General features: G+C 40.6%; 1 protein-coding gene across 15 annotated transcripts in view; it reads left to right on the top strand.

Annotated features, from left to right (window-relative positions):
• Positions 1 to 24,623, top strand: part of LOC117946383 (plectin-like) — a 156,731-nt gene that overhangs the window by 30,673 nt on the left and 101,435 nt on the right. For 3 of the 15 annotated variants that reach the window (XM_034874495.1, XM_034874498.1, XM_034874501.1), the window contains exon 1: positions 11,694 to 11,939. The exons of the other annotated variants lie outside the window; for them this stretch is intronic. In XM_034874495.1, the coding sequence (XP_034730386.1) occupies positions 11,894 to 11,939 (46 nt within the window). In that variant the 5' untranslated portion in view covers positions 11,694 to 11,893. Of the gene's footprint in view, positions 1 to 11,693; positions 11,940 to 24,623 lie in introns of those variants that run through there. 15 annotated transcript variants of the gene reach the window in all.

Raw genomic sequence — 24,623 nt, forward strand, 5'->3', positions numbered from 1 at the left:
ATCATTCATCTTTGGACTTTACATTCATTCCATAAATTCACAGCTGAAGGCCAGGAGTGATGGTCATGGATATGATTTGACAGTACATGCACTCACTTAGTTGACCGAAGGTGACAATGATTTCTAATCGTACAGTATGTCATGTCAGGGACATCGGGGTTTCTGATAACCTAAACTTTACTGAGTGGTTTACAAGGGACACAAAAAAAGCAAGAAACGCACAACACGTACACTGAAACGTTCTAATTTGAACAGATGACTACAGACCAAATATAGCTTCACTAACATTATCCCGCACATACTGTATGATGTCAAGGCTTTTTGGCAAAATATGGTAGGTCATTAGTGGTGGAATTTTCACTTGACAAATTCCAGACATGGCAGATTCGCAGGGGGATTAAGATAACAGACAATGTCTGAATAATTTCAAATTACTAGAGGATAAGGGAAAAGGAAAATTGCCTAAGACACAGAAAGGGCTGCTGAATCAGTCAGTAACTTAACTGTGTGGTGTGAGTTACAGTAGGAGGCTGTCTGCCCGTGTTGGAATAGAGACAGACTGATTGGTGTCGATTGTGGTAAAGCTGAAAGGTCTCTGGAACAATCTATGTATCCATGTATCTGTCAGCCACGTAGGACCGGTCCCAGCATCCATCCTAGGAGCAGAGCCCAGCGGCCAGTAGTCAGCGTGGCGCCTCCACCAGAAACTCCCCGTGATGCGTAGCAGAGACAGGAAAAGATGATGAGGCGTGTGGGAGAGAAGGAAGACAGGAAGTAGGGAGACAGAGTGCTGAAATGAAACTGAGACAAATAAGAGATGTGCAGCATAATTTTGAGGAAGTCAAAGCCGAGTTTGAAAGAAGCGTTAATCACTTAGCACTGATCAGGTATGTGGCTGATTTCACGCTCAGCAGCAGTTTGTGGGTCGAGTGTAAGGTGAGATGGAATGCCTGTTCTCACGGTGGTTCCCTTGACTCCTCCTGAGGGGCGTTTTAGGGAGATGGCTTCCAAAACTGCCTCTGCCAAATTAAATGACGATGCCTTGACACTACGAATCAACCGTTACTGATTACTCATTAGTAGTTAATGAAACCAGTAGCTGATTTTTGGAACTGATACGCATTTCCAGTTAAAACAAAAATCTACAAAATTAAGATTTTAGACTGTTACAAACTCCAACACAAAACTTTGTTTAAGCAATTATTTAAACAATTAGAAACGTTCAACATAATACCCACTATAAGACAGATAGTATTGTAGGCGGGACATCAAGTCAGAGTCAGTGATGAGTGAAAACGAAGCAGAGGGACCGACACAGAGCTGTAGCCAGCTGCAACCCGGTTGTCGGCAAATAAAACGCTGGTACAGGCGTTGAGTAGTTGTTAGGACTAGAAATGCTCTACATAAAAAAACAGTCAATTTACATAATGTATATACTAGAGCTGAAACAATTAGAGAATCATTATATAGACCTCAGTGACTATTATAGAAATAATTTTGATGAAGATCCAGGACTTAGCCAAAAAAGTTGAACATCAACAACTTCTCAGTCCCTCCCTCCATTCCGCTTAAACCCAAAATGGTTTCCTAAGCCCCTCCCACCACAAGGGAGAATGAATGTGTGCATGAGCACTGACTGACACAACCCCTGGTCAACACAATACCAACAAGTAGCCAAAGATATTTCATTCACTGTCACGTATGAGAAGCTGGAGCCAACAAACGTCCGGGATTAACTATTCAATCAATGGAATAATTGTTGAAAATTGCATTTCTTTGAGTTTTGAAGAATTGGTTGGACGAAACAAGACATTTGGGGACATGTGTATTAAGCTATTTACTGCCATTCTGTAGACCAAATGATAAATTGAGTTCTCAATCCTAAAGACGAGATCTCGTCCCCACGAGATTTAATCGTGACGAGATTGTACAGGAGAGAAGCCAATCATTTGAGTTGCTGGCAAAACCTTTAACTGCGCGGTTTTCATTTTGTGTCTTTAGATTGAATAAAGGACTATTTTTCCAGTATTACTTCTTCCTTCTATTTTTCTGTAAAATAGTGTTCTTGTCTCAATCTCGTGTACCCAATCTCGTGTCTCGTCTCGTGAGCGTGGTGTCTCGTCACCCCCCTAGTACATACCCTTGGGTAAAACTCACGTTAATCTTTGTGTTGTCTTCAGGTCCAATTTGACTTGTTTTTTTATTTTTAATATCAGGAACTTGGCTTTCTTTCAACCAAACTGCCTAAAAATAACATGGATGCCATACAATGTTCTTAAGGTAAAATTAATGATTACTTTCACTGACTTTTGTTGGTTAGTTGAATTTTATGGCATTTTGAAAAAGTGACCAAAACTTTGGAAAAAATGACAAAAAAAGAAACAAAGAGTTCTGAAAAAAACCAAATAAATTATTTGTGCATAATGTAAAATATGATGTGTCATGTAAAAAACTTAGGCTATGACTTAAAAAAAAAGTAGAAAAAAAAACGCTAAACATTGGAAAAATTAAAAGATGATGGTTGATGGGAAGAAAACACATAGGTTAGACACACATGGGCTACTATTCTGCCAATGCATCTGCTAAAATAGCTCTTATTTCAAAGTTGAAAGATTTAAATGATTAGATATTTAATAAAAAGATAGTGATGTAAGAATAACATTAACCCAACACAAATGTTCAAAAGTTGTTATAGAGACAGATATGATAGAGACAACATGACAGACATGTTAGAAAAATTAGGCTTAGAACGGTTTTGATTCAGTTTCTTTGTTAAACCATTTGCATCCAAACTGCCGTTTTAGTATTCCTGCTTCAAGTCTTTCATGTGTTAATCATGAGAGCTGAGTGACCTCGCAGAGAGCACAGGATGTGGAGGAGATGCCGGGCCTGACCTGGGCCTGACCTAGGAAGAAAACTACTGATTGCATGATCCAAAAGACTACTCCTTTAAAAAGACACTGTTGTGAACAATCTTCACTCATTTTGGCCCAATACCAAAGTCCAGACTCACAGACCCACAGACTTTGGTGCGCAGTCTTGCGAAATTCGTAAGGGCTTAGGGGGGTCCCGATGTTGAATTTCAAACAACGTGAGGAATTGAGTTCACACTTACCGAGCCATTTCCGTGAGTCTGCATTGATGCAATTACCCACAGTTCAAAGCGTCCATAGAGAAATCTGGAAATTACAAAGGTAAACAACAACACAACACACGACCACGGAACGGACCTTTCAAGATTCCAGATTTTCATACCACAGAACACTGTAGTACGAAATTACATGAAAAGTTCACAGCTTAAAAAATACAGCACAGACACAATTAAAAAGACTGTGGAAAAGTCAAGCTATTAGTTATATGAATGAAAAAAAAATGCTTATGGCTGTGCAGAGCATGTAGAGTGATAAATATAAATAAAACAATTCTAAATAAAAACTGAAAACACATGTAGACAGTAGATTCATATAGTTTGGAAAAAGTATACATTTCCACCTGTCGTCCAGCTTGTAAAACAAGTAGTTTGAAAAACTTTGGAATCAGCCAGCCGTCTCCTGGGCCTTGGCTGTGTGGAAAGCAACAAACTTAAAATGAAAATTTCCAAACCGGCAAATGGAAGCACCATCATCTTTGTTACTAAACATTGGCAAGGTAACATGTGATCATGTGAAGTGCTGTCCCAATCCCATTTATACCTGTCTGAGCCCATGTGGCCTCACACACTCCCTCACTTAGCACCTGATCAGTTAAGTCTGTGATAGTCTGCCCCTTAGTTAAATGTGACATCCCCCCCTACAACCTTAAACCAAGCTCCATAGGCGTGCCCCACCGGTTAGAACTGAGCAGTTTAAAGGGTGATGAGCAACCGCAGCAGCATTGTCATGCTTTTACCTTCAGCTGTTGGGGGGGGTTTGTTTTACACACACTGCCAGCTCCATGGACTTTCCCTTAAGGCCAATGGAAGGCATCGCTTCCAAGTTGGATGCTCACAGAAGTTGGAAGTTCCAACTTTATGTGAGCATCCAGCTTACAGCTAGGTGGAGGTTTCTGCCTCTCCCTTTAGAAGTGTGTTCTGTGTATTTAGTATGCATACCACCAAGTGAACCATTAATAATGGATGTCTTTTCCTTTGTGTTCAACTAACATCTATTACTGCTAAGAGAACAAAGAAGACATTGTGAAGCATTTATGTATGATTCTGTTTCACTGTATTCCACTATTCTTACTTCTCCCCATGCTGGTTGAACTTATTTGGGCTTTACAGGGTGAGCACAGCCCCTAGTGGATCATTGTCCTCATAACAACAAACCGGACAATCAAAAAGGACAAAAAAGAAAAGCACACAAAGGGACTTTTGAGGAAAACCATTATGGATTTAAAGCTTTGAGCTGATTTTCAGGACAAAATAGGTCGCTTCTGTTTCATAGCAGGCACCTTTTAAGGTCTGTTTTAATGTCATTAATTTGGGGATTCTTACATCATCTTTTATTCAAAGCGTGGATTAGCCTCATCTGTCCCTCAGTAGCTGAGTCTAAATACAAGGGAAATGACAGCATCTCTCCAGTGATGCTGTTGGTCCAGTGCAAGGCAACTGATAGTGTGTGTGTGTATGTGTGAAAGCCAATGAGTCAGAGCGTGGGTGGGAGACCTTTTGGGATCTCAGCTTTGCTCCTTGTCCATTGCAAAAATCTCTAAATTACACCCTTGTTTCTCCTTTCTGCAAATAGAATGTGATTTGGAGCAGAACCTTCCAGTGTTTGTCTCTCTGTTGCTATTATCTACAAATCTCAGAACAGGAGGCTTTTTATAGAGAGCAACCTCACACAACTTGAAAGCCCCCATGGGACCTGGTCTTAGGTCTTCTTTCAGGGTGGAGCATGGGAGGAAACCTGCAGGGGTCATTTGCTCCGTGTGTCGTTTCCCCTTTGTCTCCATTCCCAGAATTCCTCACCAGTCTTGCCCTTTATTAGTATGGTAGGAAAGTCCGCTCCCTGTCGCGGTCTTCAGCAGCTGCGTGTTTTCCTGCCAACATGGACACATTGTTGTTCAGCTTCATATACACGTACAACACATGGAACTGCTAAAACCCGACAGAAAAATGACCATTTATTAAACTCTGTGATGGTGAGACAATGTAACCTTGGCTTGTCTAAAAAAATCACTTTACATTACATCCCTGATTGTGATCTGTTGCATTTGGTTCAATGGCTTAATTATTCTATCGCAGGCTAGCTCTCGTTGCGGACGGCTGGTCCCCTGCTGACTGCCGCCCAGGGCCCTAAGCCGGTGCATTGGGTCGGAGATTTGAGTGGCTGGGTGACCTCAGACAGATGGAATGTGTTGTCTGGATGTCCACAGCAGGGTTAGCAGTGGGATGTCAACAGAGCAGAGAAAGGGGCTATGAAACACTCGTAGATAATAAAGAGCTTTGGAATGAAGGAGTTTTGTGCAGAATAATAATACCTCACGGCAGAAGAAACCGAACAAATGGAATCATTGCAAATTTTGCAGACCTTGTTAAGCTAGTTTGTACCCTTTCATACAGTTTCTTATGTTTTTGAGAAGAAACACGGGCATTTGTTTTCCCTGATTGGCTATGGATTTTCAACAATACTGGGTAGCAAAAGGCTAGTATGCTAGGTCATATTTCATCATATTTGAAATGATTACATTATTTTTCTTTACTGTCTTTTTTGGCGCTTGCCATTTTTTGGCACGTTTCCTTCACCAACTGTTGATCATTGTGATATAGCGTGGAACTCGGGTGCCTTGGGGGCTCATCTGCTGGAGCAGGCGCCCGGGTGTAGAGGTTTGCTCGCGGCTGCGGGTTCGACTCTGACTTGTGGCAACTTTGCCCGTTTCCCCCATCTCTTTCCCCTTTCAAGTCTAAGCTGTCCTATACAAATAGATGCCTCTAAAATGATCTTACACACACATATATATATCGTGGAACTACAGTTCATGTGTCATGTCACAGGTGTGTACGTTGTGCGTGTGTGCACGTGATACTGGCAATGTTGATGTTAGAATGGATGGTTCCGGTGGACAGGGTGATGTCATGACTCCCCTCTGATTGGTTGATCGGTTGGTTACATTCAGGCACGAGGAGGGAGATTGGTTAAGGTTAAGGTAAACCAATCAGAGGCAGAGTAGGGCGGGTCATGCCTTCGCTCATCCCTCCGGACCATCCATTCTAGCATGAACCCTAACAAGGATCCGCCGCTTTTAAAAACATTGCTCCGTAGCTCCACCAGTGGTCCAAAACTCCACAGGGTACCTTCGAGTGTGCAACTTCGGTTGCATGATGACAGGGTGTTGTATAGCTGATTTTAGTTTAGTTTTCCCTCTTTGGTAAATGTAGCCACACACACACTTAGCTCTGTTTCTCTGATGCTTCTGAAAAAGGTAAAAAGTGAAAGACAGGCAGCGTTCTAGTAATCTAGCTGGCATGCACCGCAGTGATGGACTTATCACGAAAGTAGCAAAAGACAGCTTTGATTGTAAGTAAGAGGTTGAGAGGAGATTTCCAAAGCAGGCCTTCACAAATAAAGCTCAGCAATTTACAGGCTGCCCGGCTACTAATAAACTGGTGTGTGGATTGGCAGGGTTCCTCCTATAAGTCTGCACTGGACTTTGCAAACCACATAGAAGTAAATAACACCGCTCAGCCTGGGCTAGCATGACAAAAGCCCTCCTCCTCGTAACCCTCATTCCTCACAAGACCCAGTTATGAAACACCGCTACTGGCTGAACGACCCATCCCTGTCACAGTTCCAGTAGTGTTTGACACTGTAAGCTGTGTTTGTTGCAGTATGTACACATATGAGCATCTGCGGGCCAATGGTTTGTTTAACATCTCTGTAAAACATTTCAAAAGGATGACAGGGGACAGTGTCTGCACATTCCAAATGTCAAGCACACAGTGAAAATGAAATAGGGATTCGAGAAAAACATGTTGCATACATAAGCATATTAGGGCTGGGACCATATGCTGTTGTCCCAGTTTGATTCATGATGCATAGGCGCCCAGTTGATTTGTGTTGCGATTTGATTGCAATTCTTGAAGTATTGGGATTTGATAGCATTGGGATTTTCTTTTTCTTCTTTAAGTAAAGAGTAAATAATAGACTTGTTTTAAGAAGAATGCACATCCCATGTCAGTCAGTCCGACATTCATTACATTTGTAAAAGAAGGAGTACATTATATGGATTTTCTGCTTTCGGATTGTTTTGCTGTAGCCGCTGTCGGCGGTGCGGTATAAACAGAAAATATTTAGGTGATAAAAAAAAAATATTGATTCTAGGGTAAACAATCACAACAAAATGATACGAGTTATTCCCCCACCCCTTAACCATATGTTGACATTTTAAAAAGCAGGTATTCCTTTTAGTAATGACGAGATTTCTCAGGATCGTCTTCAAGGGTTTTACACAATATGTAATCCAATAAATACAGACAGACTGGAGAAATGTGACCAAAAGATGAAACCAGACCTCCTCCTGGCACTGCATCAGACACAGTTTACTCACAGCTTTTTTTATTGCATTCAGCAATTAAGTCCCACTATTAGATTTCAAGTCTTCCCTCTAAGCTAGGAATTTAGTCCTGCAATTAGAAGCATTTTCTGTGATTTAATATTGAGCTGCCGGCCATGAATTAATGTGTACCGTATTGGCGAACCTGCTACGGCACAGCTGAATAAGTTAATTACTAAAGAAGTTAACGTGAGTCATGTCTGGAAATAAAACGCACAAACATATTGCTCATTTCCTGATTCAATAAGAGAGTAATTTCCCCCTTTTCAGGTAATTTAGTGTTCAACTGAGATAAGTATTCTGACTGAATCACACACTGTAAGCTCAGCAGCTTTTAACCATCATGTTGTCCTTGGGTCAAATTGACCCGTTTTCAGTTAGTTGTTTTTTTTCCTCGCAAGAAATAGGCCGTCGAAATAAGCAGTGAAAATGTCAACATTAAAAATTTCAAAAAAACTTTGGAAAAAACATTTTTAAAAAATCACCCAAAACATTGAATAAGTGACAAAATTGTGTGAATAAAGCAAAAATGATGTTAAAAAAAAGGTGACTCTGGTCAGGTGAGTCTGACTCCCTGCCGTTTCTTATGACAATGCTTTCCTAGCTTTCTGCTTGTTTTGTGCTGGCTCAGCCACGATGCTGCAACATTCTATCTGTTGTTAATAATGACATACTGTATACAGGATAAATGTCCTTGGTTGCACTGTCTGGCTGTCCTTAATGGAACACGTCACAGAGACAAAAGTCGGGCATGGAGAGAAAGGCGGGCACAGGTCCAGAGGGCTGCTGATGTCAGCCAAAGCAAGCAGACAACACTTAAAGACACTTAAACATACAGACGGCTCCTTTTATGTGTGTGTGTGTGTGTGTGTGTGTGTGTGTGCGCATGCGTTCATGCATCCATGTGTGTATTCTGTCAGATAATTATTGTCTGTTGCATAACAATTCCTCAAGAAGTACTCAAATAGGCGGCCACAAGCTGTATATACACACACACACACACACACACACACACAGACACACACACGCACGCGCAAGATTGAATTCTCCTTGACTGTGCAGAACAGCTAGACTTCAATTTTCCCTGCTGCCAAAAATGTGTCAGTCATTTCCTGTAGACGTCCTTTATTATGTACAAGGGGCCGTGTAAGAGCTGCATTAAATAATAGCTCTGCAACAAGGCCGCCTGCTGTTCAGGCTGAGATGGAGGCTCAATGATTAATAAAGGATGGAATTGTTGCCATTTATTTTCTTCGATTTGGTACATTCAACTCCATTTCCTGTGGCCCGTGCTACTGTGTAGCAGTGTTTCCCTGGTGATGACAGGGCCTGATCAGTGCTGACGGTGCCAGCCACTCACTACAAATAAAAAGTACTTTATTGACTGAGGATAGTTTGGGATTTGTTCACACTAAGCCCAGTTTTTTTTGTTGACAGAGCTAAGTTTGGCTCTCATTGGAGTTTCATTCTCATATCAAAAGCTTTTCAGCAGATTTTCAGGTAGTATTGAATGCTTACTGGGCATCCCCATTAGGGGTACTGGATCACAGTAGAATTGCATTTTGGCCAAAAAAGCTACAGATAGAAATTTTTGGAAAGGAGATTTTTAGTCTTCTAACGTTCCAATTTCTTTTCTTTTTGAGCACAATATATTGGCAGAGTACAGAGAAGAACATTTTTGTGAATATATTCTCTATGACCGAGCACAAGGAGCCTGAGGGGTACCTAGATTTGAGGAAGCACTACATTTTAAGCATACCTACAGATATGAAAATATACAACCAGTTATGATTCCCCTTTCTTTGGCTCTTCGCAGTGTTTATATTGTATATTAGCTCGTCATTGAACGAGCATGTCCAAAATGCCTGTGAAAGTTATGTTTATATTAAAGCTGCTGCTCCACAGTTTTTTTTTAATCTTTTCTCATTTTTTTTTCAAATCCAGCGGCTGTAGGCTCTGGTGCTCAGTCACAGGGAATAGAATTCACCACAATGTTCTTCAAAAAACTGTGTGGGTTTGGTATAAAATGAAAAGTACAAATCAGTCAATGCAGCTTTAAAAATGAATCTGTGGAATAACTGATACATATTGACCCATAAAATAGAATTAGCATTACAGATGCTCACATATTTCATTAAACATTTAAGACTAACAATATTTGATTTGAATGGCTTTGTAGTTAATGTGCTTTTTTAGTACAATCTTACTGTGATGTTACCGAAGCTTTCATTTTTAACCTTATTCATCTGTGGAGTGTCTGCTTTGCTGTGCTTTTGCTAATATACGTATGCTGTTAAAGAGACGGAGCGTGATGCATCATACTCTAAACGCCAATCCCCCCCCCCCCCCCCCCCCGAAGGGAAAATATGCACATTATATGCTACCAACGGCTGAAACGCTAAGAAAATGCCTGTAGCTAGCTAAAAACATTCGATTTACGCTTGTCAAATTATTATTTTAGCAACCTTTATCTACCAGAAAGGACACATTAGCTGTTAGTAAGCTAATGTTAGCTATGTGTTAGCAAGCTAAAGCACTTGCAAACATAATACTGCAAGGCTTTCTGATTGATCCACATTCCACTACAACACTCATGCAATCTGTCAAAATGCTTTTAACTTAGCTGACAGAAACATAGTTAGCCTAAAACTAAAATGTTTAACATTTAACAGAAACTACGATGTTTAACATTAGACAGCCAATCCCCAGCATTATTAGATCTTAGCTGTGTGCTTCTTGGCTCACTGACACTGATGAGACTTATTTCTTAGGTATTGGAATTGGTATTGAATGACATATGGCATATTTTGATACTTGATACTATTGAGGCAATTCAGTCTGTGCCTAAATGGTATCAAATTCGATGCCCAGCCCTAGTCAGGATCTTAGTTTTCCCATTCTTCCTGCTGATACATCGTATGTTTTATTGCCTGTATCCACTTTTGTCTTCTTAAAAACTCTTTTGGTTTGACAGCTTATAAACACTTAATTCTGGGTTCTTTACCCTGTTGTAGTGCATTCCACCACACAGCAGCTTTTAGGTATTTTATGTTGTTTGCTAGCAGATGGAAGTGACAAGGAGGCACCTTCACGCAATACAAAGTCAATGGTGAGCGATTAGTCCCGCATTGCCAGGTCTGGCTAGTCCACACAACATTCTGCAATGTGTCTATTTGCATTTCTTCAAACCAATCACAATTGTCCTGGGCGGTGCTAGGCGCCGGACAGAGCCACGGTGCCGCTGCAAAAATGCCTTGGGAAAGGAACTTGTTTTGGTGGAACCTGTGTACGTTCAAAAGTTGTTTTAGTAGTGCAAAAATAAACTCCTATTGGACAGATAGTCTAGCTAGCTGTCTGGATTTACCCTGCAGAGATCTGAGGACCAGGTAACCATAGTCCTCAGAAATCCACCTAAGTTTAGAACACCAACACAAAGGTAGCCCAAGTTAACGGACATCTGAAAAGAGTGACATCCAGCGGAATTTCTGGCGGCACCGGAGGAATCCCGGAAGTGGAATGTTGTGGATATAGACTATTTAACGATGAAGGGGTTTCCCTTATTAAGCCTTGGTGCTAACAGTTACTATGTGGTTAGACCCTCACAGCTGGTAAATGTGTAATCAGAGCTAAACCATAGCCTGGTAAGGGACCATAAAGAGAGTTGTTGTATCACCCCATATGTCATTGGTCAGTCTGGCTCATCCTGGGTTATTACTACAGGGATCTGGGTTTGGCACTGGGATACTTTTTCTTTACATTAACACACAAAAAACACACACACTCACACATACACACATTCTTTTGCTCAACACATAAAACAAACAAAAACCTGCTTTCATCCTTTGTTTCCCATGTATCTTTATCCTCTACAGACTCCTCATCCTCAAAAAGAGAGTAGAGTGATCTATGGTTAATCTACTCTTTATCCTGATTGGCTGGTTTGTGGTAAAGCAGGTAGCTGTTTGTCTAAGTGACAGGCTGGCTATGAGTTAGAGTGATTGACTGGAAACCAGTTGTATGTGAAAGAGTAGGTGGAGGAAGATGAGGGAGGAGCTTTGCACTGTGCTGATTCCTGCACACACAAAATGTTTGTATGCGTGACAATGTGGGTGGGTGAGTGTGTGTGTGTGTGCGCACATGGTTTATCACAGGAACCAAAACAGAGCAGAGTCCCGGTCAGCAGAGGAGAAAAGTGACCAAAGAGAGACAGAAAAGACTTTGCAGTACTAACACTTGAGACCCAGGCATCTACTTAGACAAGCCAACACTTCAGCCACAAGTGGAAGGAAGGCAAAGCTATTGAAGCGTCAACATCAACATTTACAATCGTCCTTCTTCACGAGGAGGCCAGACAGTATCTATGGACAAACCCAGGTCTATCCAAAATGAGATCAACTCTCTGAAAGGTAATTTCCATGTTCTGATTTTGATTCTCAGAATTCTCATTTGGGCACTTGACTGTGAAATTGAAATTACATTTTCAGGCCGAACAGCAAAGAATAAAAGGGACATTTTATTGTGTCTCTATGGGAAAGCAGACAGGGAGGATTGTCCGACACACATTGTTTGAAAAGCAGCGGAAGCTCAAAATATCCCCCAGCCAGCACAAATGCTTTCACATCTTTCACAATTACATAGAGATTGTAGGTGGATAGCGGCTAAAGATACAAGTAGAGAATGAGCTTCTGTTGCCTGTGTAAGACTGGTGTTTTTAATTTCCATCTACTACATTTGTGCTGCTGACATGGAAATGTGTACCACTGTCTCCCAGCCTGTATAAATACTGAAGGAGCATAGCAGGCTGGCATTTAAACCCAGACCTCACATTTGCCATGCAAAACCCACCATGCAAATTTGTCTTTTTTTTCACCTAACATTAGTGGTGGAATTTTGCTTAATGAATAGGGAGGTCTGCTCTTACTCATCTCTGTGTGTGTGTGTGTGTGTGTGTGTGTGTGTGTGTGTGTGTGTGTGTGTGTGAGAAAGCAAAGCTGTATCACATATAACAAGGAAGATGGTTGCCAACTTTGTTTCTTCATTGCGCTCCACGTTCCTATAGTTACGTCATTTCAACATGTGATCCGTCAGGTCGTACCAATCCCAACTAGTTACAGTATGCACACGTTTTTCTCTTCTCTGAAAAAAAGGAATGCTAAGAAGCAGATTGCAACTGTAAACTATGAATGGCCTTGGCCTTTGTTACTTTAATGCTGCTATGTGACGATGATGACCTAAAAGATAAGACAGAGTTCATAATAAAGACAATGCTAGTTGAGTGTTTAACCTGTGTGAGGTGTTAGGCCTGTTGCTTAGTGACATACTTTGAATTTGAATACTTTTGAATTTTTTCCCACTTGCAATTTAAGTCAGTGCAGAACAATGGGGTTGGGAATTGTTACAATAATGCGAAGCCTGTATAACGCATACAGGCTTCAGATTACAGTAACAGTTCCCAGCCCAGTCCAATCTTTGGATCTATGAAGACATGGAATCATTTCTCCAAACCCTTAGCATGTAAAGCAATCCACACAGAGATGTTGCATTCTTTGGCAGCCGGTTGTTTGGCGGGAGCTGCGGGTGGCAAAGGGCAGACCAAGTGTAGCATTCAGAAGATGCAACAATCCATACATACTCAACTCAACCTTATTTAGATCATCTTAAGCATCTTCCATGCAAGTATGTTGCTCAATGTGCTTCACAGATCAACATGAATAGACTTAAAAAAAGATTAGGCAAGACAAAAAAATTACAACAGTAAGACCATAACATGTTGAAAGTTAACAAAATGACCAATTACTTTGTCTCCAATGGTCATGTCACAAGGTCCAGGAATTTTGTACCCGGACACACCTGTGTCGGACTGAGAGAGAGAGAGCTTGCCATTCTAGTATCCAAAGGCAGTGTTTTCCGCCGTCTATAGGGGCGTAGAAGAAACCCAATTAACCTAAGCCCAAAATTTGCGCAATAAATGAAATACCAAATTAAAATCCCAGAATAGGCGATGCGATGATGTCATGGTGCAACTCCCCAGCTCAGAGGGCTTGAGTGGGTTGGTGATGGTGGCTGTCATGGTGAAATAATGGAGGTGGTCATACTGATTTCCTGTTGATAAATGAATGTTGCGTTAACAAACAGCCCCCCCACCACCAGATGTCACCCATAAACGTTTCCAGGAAGTGTGCTCAAAAAATTTTTTGAATATTTAATCACAGAGTTAATTAATGGTCCGCATTAAGCAAGCTTCTCAGGTCTCGTTAGTGTAACCGGAATAAATCTGTGTAATGTAATTCCAGCGATGTCGATGTCTGACACTTCTCTTCTAGACAGTGTGTGTCAGTCTTCACACATTCACGCTAATAGAAAGTATTTATTGAATCCCACCGCGGTGCAGAAGTTGGACAAGGACCTCAGGGGACTAATGTCAACAGCAACACAGTGTTTTGATGCTCATACATCAGAAAGGCCTCATCATCTTCAGTGCAAAAGGAGGGTATGGTTCCAGGAAGCTGTCAGATGTACAGCGTGTGTAATTAATGTGATCCCTCCAGTGGTCTCGCTCTCTCTCTGTCTCAGCCTCTCTGTCTGTTTCATCCTCGGATCGATTTCAGTCTTGGTTGCACTTCCTGAGGGGAGATCTGCAGCCGTATTAAATCCCTGAGGCTTTTTTCTCTTACCTCATGACAGGCAGCTTCTATATGCATTACGATGGGAGCTTAAGCATCCCTCTGTCACTCTGCACCCGCGATACAGCACATGTAGTTAGCTATCTTCAGTAGAGGAGAGAAAAACATGTAGCCTGTTTTGGCCTGTGTGTGCCTAGTGCCAAATTTTGCTGTCCAATTAATTGTCTCAGAAATGGTTGCAGTTAACAATTTGGCTCTGTGCGTCAAATAAAAAAAAAAGTATATATCTATTACTTTTTAAAACAATTTAAGTTTTAAATGAATCAGATGACACAATTTTGGTTATAGCTCTGTTATGTGAACCAGATAATGTAATAACAAAAATGCACAGCTTATAAACTAAACCACACCTCTTTTCTATCAATGAAAAAGTGAAAGGAGGTGATGGTTATTTATTCAGCGGTTTTGACGGGGAGATTTTGGGCCAGAAACACGGGCAGGTTAAATTTCTCTGGGCTTGAAGCAGCTACAGCCCAGGATGTGTGGAGTTGCTATGGCAACAAGTGACAGCTGACGCTATCATAGCTTGAGCTCATCAGTCTGACCAAAATTGCCTTATATAAATACAATTTAGCATATCCACGCAAAAATAACCATCAACAGTCATACCCTTTTGGACTTAGGCAATTAATTGCAGTTAAACAAAAAAAACGAGATTATGTAAAATAAGTGACAATTAGACAATTATGTAATAATTGTTACAGGCCTGTGCGTGCCGTGTAGTTAATGTATTACAAGTTTTGGTCTGATTTGACATATAGGCGGTGAATTATGTACTCTCTAAATTTTAAGGTGTACTGTGCGCTTCAGGACCCCATTTACCGTGAATGTGTTAAATGAGCGAGTTAGTTATTTATTTTTTAAATAAACTTCTTACATCGCTTTTCTGTTAATGTGGCCAGAACTGTGATTTTTTTTTTCTTGTTTTTTTTATTCAGAGATTTTCTTTTAGTGTAGGAATTTGTTGGTGGGACACTCTACTTTGTTCACAAATGGCCGCTGTCACTGCATTTTGGACGGGGGGGGGGGGGGGGGGTTGTTTTGTTCACCCGCAACTAGTCAACTGCCCCCTGAACGGCTCTTTTGGTTCTGTATTTTTTTCAAACCCCCTTTAGCCAATTGTGAATGAAACCAACAAATGGGCGGGACTCAGAACAAAAGTCGCAGTTACAAATCTGTCCGCTGCTAAAGCACCACGGACAGCATCATGGATTTATCACTGCACAGTTAGAGTAGACTGTTGGACAGGAACCTTAATTCAATCGAAAGACCGACAGACAGAGACTCCCTCTATTTCAGTTTGAAGAGAATGCAACACGGTAAAGTGTGCAACAGGCTGAGGGCCTTACATCTATGCAGCTCCCCCTCCACTACTCTCTGAAGGAAATCACTTTTAACATGCCGGAAATGCTCCCTGAGTTGTAATGTGTTTGTACTGCAAATTTTCTTTTTGGAAAGAAAATTGGATATCAAGCCAGACTCTATTTGAACATTTGCATTCCAGCCTGCCAAAAGACAGCAATATAAACTGATACATTCATTCTAAATGAAGTCATTATTAAAGTCATTATCTATGCTCCTCCTCAAGTGACTGACTAAAAATCATGATCACTATTGTTGTCTGAAAATATCTGAGTGTAATCAATCCCATACACTGCAAAAACACATATATGCACAGTCAGCATGCTTCGTACCGTACACACACTAATCAGAGAGTGAGGGAATTCCCTAGCCTGTTTGAAGGTATTCGGGGAGTTCCTGTCTCCTTTCCCCTGTTACTTTCCCAAAGAATTTCAGCCCTTGACCCGCGTGAGACTTTATGACAATTTCCCACATGTGGAGCATGCTTAAGTTTCTGTCATCCTTTACTGCACCTCTGTTTCCTGGCCAGAACAATCCGTGGCAAAAGTGGCATTCTGTACCGTTTGTCATGTCCGATGTGAGGTTACGGTAAACAGAGAGTAGGTGCTATGGCTGGGACCATTTGCTTTTGTTCCGATTCAATTATTTCACAATGGGTGCCGATTAGATCTGTATTGGGATTCTACAATCCATCTACAACAGGTGCCAACCATGTGTGACGTCACCCATTGGTTTGTGGAGATTTGCTGTGAGTCGTTGAGTTTTGGCGTTACAGGTTATGATTTTAGACGAGAGGGAGGAGCTGCTTACGCTCTACATTTTGTTAAACACACTTTCACTGGCAATCACAACCTAAAACCCTCCCTGCTGATTTCAAAATCAATGTGACCGTAATTCAAAAATGTATCATTCTGTGTTTCAGACTTAAAACTAGCGATGAAGACTATAAACTCATTATGAAAATGTTTACTGTAGTTTCTCATAGACTTCTACAGAAACCGACCTCCTTTTGCTACCGCACATGTCCCCACTGCTAGATAGAAAGCAGGTTTAAGGCACCTCTGCATTAGCAGCACTTTGCTGATCCGGATGCTTTGTCCATTCATATTTACAGTCTATGATCTTCAATCCACTCTACAAAAGTTGAATAATACACTACAAGAGACAATGTGTCATGAGACATTTCCAGAAATGAATTGTTTTCTAAGAGTAACCCACATCACGTATCAGTCAGTCTGACATTTATTTCATTTGTAAAGTGACATAACATGGATTCTCTGGATTTTCTGATATCATGTAGTTGCTGTCAGCGCAACCGTGTAAAAGAATTTCTTTTTGGGTGAATCGTTGGTAAAAAATAAATAAATGTGGCGACCTCTACCTTTCCTGGTATAGGGAGCGCCTTTAAATACGCCAGGGTTTAAATCCGACATGTGGCCCTTTGCTGCGTCCCTCGATTCTGTGAAAAAGAATCAAGCTTCTAAATTGTAGTAAAAAAATCCCAATACATACATGAATCAAATTTTTTGAGAAGCAAGGCAAGTAAGCTTCCATAGTGTTGCATGGGAATTTTCCCAGCATTCCTCTGGTTGTTTACCTCAAACCTCTGAGGGATGACTTGTCACATCATCCTAAAATTGCTACAGATTTTTTTTTTTCTTTTAATTCCTGGCACCTCTTTAAACCACACCAGACACAATGTGTATTCCATTGTTTTAAGGAACCAAACGCACAAGGTGATGTCAGCGGCCTTTTAGGGTATGATTGTACACACAATCACAGTTGTAGGGTCAGCATTTAGGTCTGACTGATCACTCTTTGAAGTGTGTGTCTGTGCTGCCGTCATGGTGCATTCATGTGAGTGATGAGCAGTGGCAGTAACAAACGAGCCGGTCACATTATCACCAGTTTCCTGATTACAGAGAACCACTGTTGGCATTCAGAGCAGTTTGAGGCTGTCAGACATGAGGAGGCGCCACAGCATGGGATAATGATGAAGGCATACTCATTTTCAACAGAGTGAGAGGCATTACGTCGTCCAGTATGTGTGTACCTCGCACTTTGGCTTTTTCATCAGTGTGTGAGGGTATGATGTGTATCTGCGTGCGTGTGTGAGAAATATGAAATATTTGATTACCTAACCCTGCAGTGGTATATTCCATCTAGTCATGACTGGGGTCTTGTTCTGATAATTGCCTCATGAGACAAACAAATTAAGGAAGACATTTAGGTTTAGATCCCATAGAATAGAAATGCAACTTGCAAAAGTTGTGAAGTCTTCAAATGCTTATATGGAAGCAAATAAGAGACATAAGTCTTTGAATTTTAACAGCCACTGAATATTTAATATAGAAATATTTTATTTTGAAAATCATGTATCTGAATTGATTGGTTTTGAATTCACCTCTTTGACATTTAAATTAGAAAATTCTTGGTTTCCATTTTAAAAACCTGAATTTCGATACATATTTTTCAATGGTCACGCATTCAGATGCTTAATGTGTCTGATAACAGCCAAGAAGTGCCACCTAAGGGCCCATCTTGCACCCGGCAATCTTCAAGAACCTATCTTCTTGGCGTATTGCTATCTTGAGGCAGCAGGAAGTTATCGCGCCATTGACCAACACAAACCTGGTCTAAAGACAATAGTGCAGCATGTCATTGCTATTCTAACAGTACATTAGTGAAATGCGCCTAGGCTTGTCCACAGCGCCCGCACACTATACTTGTTACACACATACAGGAAAGAGCAGCAGCACGCACACGTGCACAAGATTAAAAAATAAAATTATCATTGTAAAAAAGGGAATGGGAGATGACACTCTGAATGGTTTATTGCATGATACGCCGAAATACAACCATGAATTAATGAAGACACTAAGTACCACCCTTTTGAACCATGCGCCCGGTGCACGGACCCTTTTCTCCGCCATCAAACTATCAAAAGTGGATTTGGACATGCCCTCAACCATGCGCTTCATGCCAGGTGCTTAGATCATCAAAATAGGACCCTAAAAGTCTGAAAGGGCATTAGTCTGCAGTCCTACGGAGTTAGGCAGTCCTTTGAGGTACATGTAATGCATGCTACCATGCTAACCATGACAATGCTAACATCTTGATGTAAAGAAGGTATGCTGTTTGTGTTCACCATCTTACTGTTAGCATGTCAACATTACCTCATTAGCACTATACACAAAGCACAGCTAAGGCTGTTTGGAGATTCATTGGTTTTGGAGGTATTTCATCACAAACCAAAGTATTGTACACATCAAAAAGTAAAGGGTCCACCAAAGTTGTTCCAATTCATCCTGAAAGGGACCCGACTGTCTGTACAGCATTTTATGGTAACACATCCAAAAAGGTATCCAAAACTACATATGACAACCCCATGTTGGCGCTAGAGAAACATGACATTGACTTGACATCTATAGTCTGGACAAAAGTGGAATTTAGGCAACATTTTGGAGAGTCTTCCTCCCTTTCACCTTCTGCCATTAGCAGAATTTCAAACACACTTGTGTGTCCCAAGTAGTTCCACAGTTAGTTTTGGAAGAAAAGGCTGTGCTCTGTGAGGGAGCTCTTAAAATATCTGAGCTGCAACAAGGATTGTGTATCTAAGTGGCCATGCGGTGCACCTGTGAGAATATGAGTGGGACATTTACTAGTCAGCTGGTAGTAGACTGTAGTTGTTACCAGTCAGCTCACAAATGTCTTCTTAAATTTATTGTAATTGCTTGTCTCTGTCTGACGGTGCTGTAAAAGACTCAATTCAATTCAATTTTATCCATATTATTAAATCCTATCAAGAGTTATCTGGAGAAGCACTACAGATAGAGTAGGTCTAGACCACACTCTGTACATCTGTACATTTGCAATGACCCAACAATTCTAGTAATTCCCCCAAGAGCAAGCATAGTGCAACACTTTGTGTAGCCAGTATCTTTAGTGCTCTGTGAATTACATAATTTCCATATACTGCAGTTCAGCGTACTCTCTTTACAAGCACGTGTTTCTTGTAACTGCTACTATATTGGATCCATGTCTCAAGTCTTGGATCTGGTAGAACTGAAGAAACAGAGAGCACAAAGACAGGAAGGAAAAGTTGCGAGATGCTTTTGAAAACTCAGGAAGTTGTAGCTGCTTTGATGGAGAGCGTCAAAATGACTCAAACCGCGTTGCTTGACCTGTCCCTAATGTGCTCCTGTGTACCCATACTCCTTTGCCATGGTGGAATAAGTACTCTGACAGTAAGTAGCAATACCACAGTGCAGAGATCCGGTTACAAGTAAAAGTACCAAAGTATTGCCATTAAAAAATACGTAAAGTACTTTTACTTTTGGTACTTTACGTATGTTTGATGGCAATATCTTTGTATTTTTGCTTTTAACCAGATTTCTGTTTCTAAAATATCCTTTGGGATGAATAAAGTATCTATCTATCTATCTATCTGTCTGTCTGTCTGTTTGTCTGTCTGTCTGTCTGTCTGTCTATCTAGCTTCTGCACTGTGGTATTACTACTTCTACCTAAACATGCATAATTCCTCATTTCAAAAAAACATATTTTACATGATTGATAATAATTATTCATGCATTATTGTTTCTATCAATGTTGAAACTGGTAAAAGTAGAGTTTGTGTGTTAATATACTGCAGGGTAGTTTATTTTGCATAATACATCAAAATGTGATTGCTGATAATATTGATTAAGTAACCTGACTTGGCAAAGTAAATACAACTTTATAAGAAATGTAGTGAATACAAAGTACAAAATTCCCTTTTAAACTGTAGTACAATAAAGAATACAATGTAAATACTAAAGTACAAGTACCTCAAAACTACTATAGTCCCATTACTGTACTGAGTAAATGCACTTAGTACTTTTAGACTACTTCTGTGTTTGTTTGTTCAGTATTTCAGTAGCCTGGTTGGAATCAAAGCTATCAAACTTGGCTGCAGTTCTAAAGGAAGACATCGTGTTTCTCTGGAAACACACATATAGTCTTTGATCAGAGAACGCCAGCTGCCCAAAATGCCAAAAAAGGCAACACAATATTTGACAAAAGCTGCATGTCAGAGGAATGTAATGAGACCGAGGTTAATTCAAGCTTGGATGAAAATAAGACAGGAATTTGGGAGGACAGCTTAGGATTTGACTCTGAACTTAAAGGACTGATCGGCAGCAAAGTGTAAAGATAACTCAATTATACAGGACTGGTGTGTGCTTATCTCCCAATCTGCAGCCATGTTGGTGCTTGGTTTTCCCATGCTTGGCGGGTGACTAAACGTCATAGACAGTTAAAGGAATGGACCAGCAGATCCCGTTGTTCTGGACGGAGACCAGTGAAGGATATCAGAAGCACTTTTACGGTGATAGCTTAGTCACTAAGCCTTAGTGACGACGTAGATGTGACGTGGGCAACCTGTCTGAAAGTTGTGAGTCTTCCCTTAGCTGTGCCAAGAGAAATCTCAATCACTCCAATCAGCAGAGTCGTGCCAACTAACATGCTAGTTAACATAAGTATTCAAACCTAAACAGCTAATGCAAGTCCAAACTGTCTGCGAGCTTACCTTGTACTATACGATGACTCCTCTACTGTGCGACAGTAAGTTGCGTGGTTATGACACAATCGTTAGCCCATTTTTACAAAAACGTCTGCTACGGAGACATAACTTGAGACACAATCTAATGGAGTGTTTTATACATTGTTGTGTTTCTTTAGAAATAAACAACGGACAAATTGAGTCTTTAAACACTTTAGATGTAAAGTTATTCAATGTCAAAGTGGCGCCAAAATGAATGGCAGTCAATGGAATGCTAACGGTAGTGATGGCTTGGTAGCATCAAAATGGCGCAATAGGAGCTCCTCTTAGAGAGGAGAGGCTTACCCCCTTGCTAAACAGCAGCTTTGTGAACTGTTAGTCCAGAGGAAGTGACATATCCAGCAGTGAATGTACCATATGCAGGGCACATTTTTTAACAGTTTATGCTCGCGTAGCGAGCAACTGTAAAAAAGGCTTGAGGCAACAAAAGTACATAGTTTGGGTTAGTAAAATATCAAGGTGTGGCTTAAAATGAGTCGCATAAAACTACTAAAATGAGAGGTAATTGCCCAACAAGAAACTTAAATGTGGGATGTTATGAGCTTCTTGCATAATGGACCTATATGGGTGTTTTCTGGGCAAGCTGTAACGAGCTGAAAAGACTCATAGCAAAATTTTCATTCATGGGGCGGTTAGATAGATAGATAGAATGAAAACGAACAGGGTCCGTCCCCCTTGTTAAAAATAAACAAATTGCATACTGGATGTAGTATGTATAGGTCCCACTCAGATTAAGTTGGATTCATCAGCAACTCCTGAAACTCTTCCCAACCCCACCTATATATTTACAAGTCTTCAGTGAGAGTACATCATTCATTACAGGCACAGGATTGTGATCATTATCAAACTGTGGTGGTCAGTTGTATTGGGTGTGGTGTGGTCTATGTTAAAAGATAGGGCAGGACAATGGATTGTGTTACTCTTGTCATTGTTGATTTGTGGAATTGCCCCCCCCCCCTCCATTTTTCCTGGTAGTCCACCACATGGGAATTACATCAAATTCCTGTGCTGTTTATTCTGTGTTAGGCGTTACAGCTGTTCTACAATGGCACTCCTCAACCTCCCCTTACCGACCAGGAGGGCTGTATAAATATTCACATTTCAATCGTTACTATGATTTGAATGAAAACAAGGTAATCAGAAAAAAAAAAATTCAGCAATCGAGCAGGCGGCAGCCCTACCGAACAGTACACTGTACATTCTGATGTATCGTAACAACTACCCACATTCTTATTCTCACATCAGCGCCGCTTGTCCCCAGTTCTATGTATCTGGTTTCACACCATTGTCCACACTCCCTTAAGCATTTTCTACACAATTTAGGACATTCCTGTGACATAGATATCCCCAGATCCCCTGCTAGGAAATGCATCATGGGTAGTTTCCCCTCTCTGTTGTTAAGCTATTTTGGTGAGACCCAGGGGAAACCCCTTACAGTATAGTTAGGCTGATCCACAGCTGGGATTTGACTTAGTTTCCCCCTTATTTAAAACATGACCAGACAGAAACCAAGTTTACAGGTTTGCAGTGCATCAGTTAAATGGGCTTTAGTAAAGCTTTATTTAAAAAAAAGTGTAGATAGTTAGTTGACAGGACAGCTAAGTGAGAAAGGGGGGAGACATGCAGGAAATTATCACAGGTCGGATTCAAACCCTGGACCTCTGAGTATGCGTGCGCCCGCTCTACGAGCTGAGCCAAAGTAGGGCGGTGGTTGGTGGACTTGGACTTCAACTCAACTGAATGGATACAAAAATACACATATAGAGATATAATGATACTGATACATTGAAAAATAAGATGTAAGTAACACTGTATATACTGTACATGATTAACTGTTAAAGGAAAATAATTAGCTGTTGGCTGTTCTTGCATGCTGTAGGTGTGCTGCCTTGTTTTCTCAGGGAACAGGAGTCAACACTCAACAAATGGACGTTTTTATGGCTTTCAGAGCAGGATCAGTGGGCAGATCCGACTCAGAGAAGACTTACGGAACAAAGAAAGGCTTTGTCCTCTTAGGAATTCACTTTTATGTCCAATTCAAGTGCCATTTAAGTAACTGCTATATTAATATAGAAGGAACATTATCAAACCCAACAAAACATTCATTCATCATCTATACTAAAGTGCCTATTATGAACATAAAGCTAGTCTCTTGTGACTGAGGCCTCGTCCTTGGGCTTCAGTGTCCAGGTTGGGTTAATGTGTGTGGCGCTGTGCTGCAGTGTAAGAATATGTGTTAATCATATACTCTGTGCACATAACACAATCAGTGGAACACATGCTTGCCTAGACAGCTTTTACAGGACAGCACCATGTACTGCTAAAGCTGTCATTTACACTACATGCAGGATATTATTTATTGTGCAATGTTTTATTGGCTGTAATGCACCTGTTGCCACAAGCTTTAACCCTGCAAGCCTGAGGAACGTCAGTAGAACTATTAGATGGCCTGATTCCATTCATATACTATATATATATATATATATATATATATATATATATATATATATATATATCTTTGACACTTTCACTTACTGAAGCCACATCCACACTAATAAGTTTTGGTTTAACTAGTGCTGTCAAAACCATTAAAATATTTAATCGCATTAATGTCATAGTTAACTCAATCAATGTTAACTCGCAATTAATCGCACATTTTCATGTATTGCAAATGTCCCTTGATATCTTTTCACCCATCATTTTTTCACCGGTCTAGGTAGATCCGGTGTGGTGCTGTAGTTTTTCTAACATTACTAGTTGTTGCAACAGCATGTGAAAAAAACTATAAAGTTTGCTAGGCCAAAAAGCACGTTAATCTCGCAATAAAATATTTGACGCTGTTAAAATGCGTTTGCGTTAAGGCTGTTAATAACTCGTTAATTAACTGACAGCACTAATTTAAACACATATCTTTTGCTACGTTTATGCCTCAGGTCCACAATACACCGGCGAGCCCCTAAAACTGAGACTTTTGGAAACATTGCTGCCCCCGTTTTGGTTTGAAACCTCATCGGTTACGAGGTTTTACATATGTTTCAGTATGTAAGCAGTTCCATCCCGCTGTCGTCCAAGCGAATAAATCCCATGTCATACTCTTTTTCCATTGTTCATTTCTCCAAAGTATTCCCTGCATTTTTTAAATAAAGCGCCATTACGTTTTCAACGCAGTGTGACGTTAGACAATCTGCAAATGTCATGTTTGCTTCAGTTAATATAGTAAGAGGTTAGTTCCTCTACTGGAGCTAAAACTCTTGTGTGGATGGAGATGTTTTTTTTTCAAAACTCCGCTTAAAAATAAACACGTAGAAGTGTAGATGTAGACTAACACACACAACCTCTCTTTAGGCACAGTGTAATACACTGTGTATTACACATAGACCGTTAATATAAATGGACAGAGCATGAGTGACGTCACCCATTGGTTTGTGGAGATCAGAAATGAGTC

Source organism: Etheostoma cragini, chromosome 6 (assembly GCF_013103735.1).
Source record: "Etheostoma cragini isolate CJK2018 chromosome 6, CSU_Ecrag_1.0, whole genome shotgun sequence".
NCBI lineage: Eukaryota > Metazoa > Chordata > Actinopteri > Perciformes > Percidae > Etheostoma > Etheostoma cragini.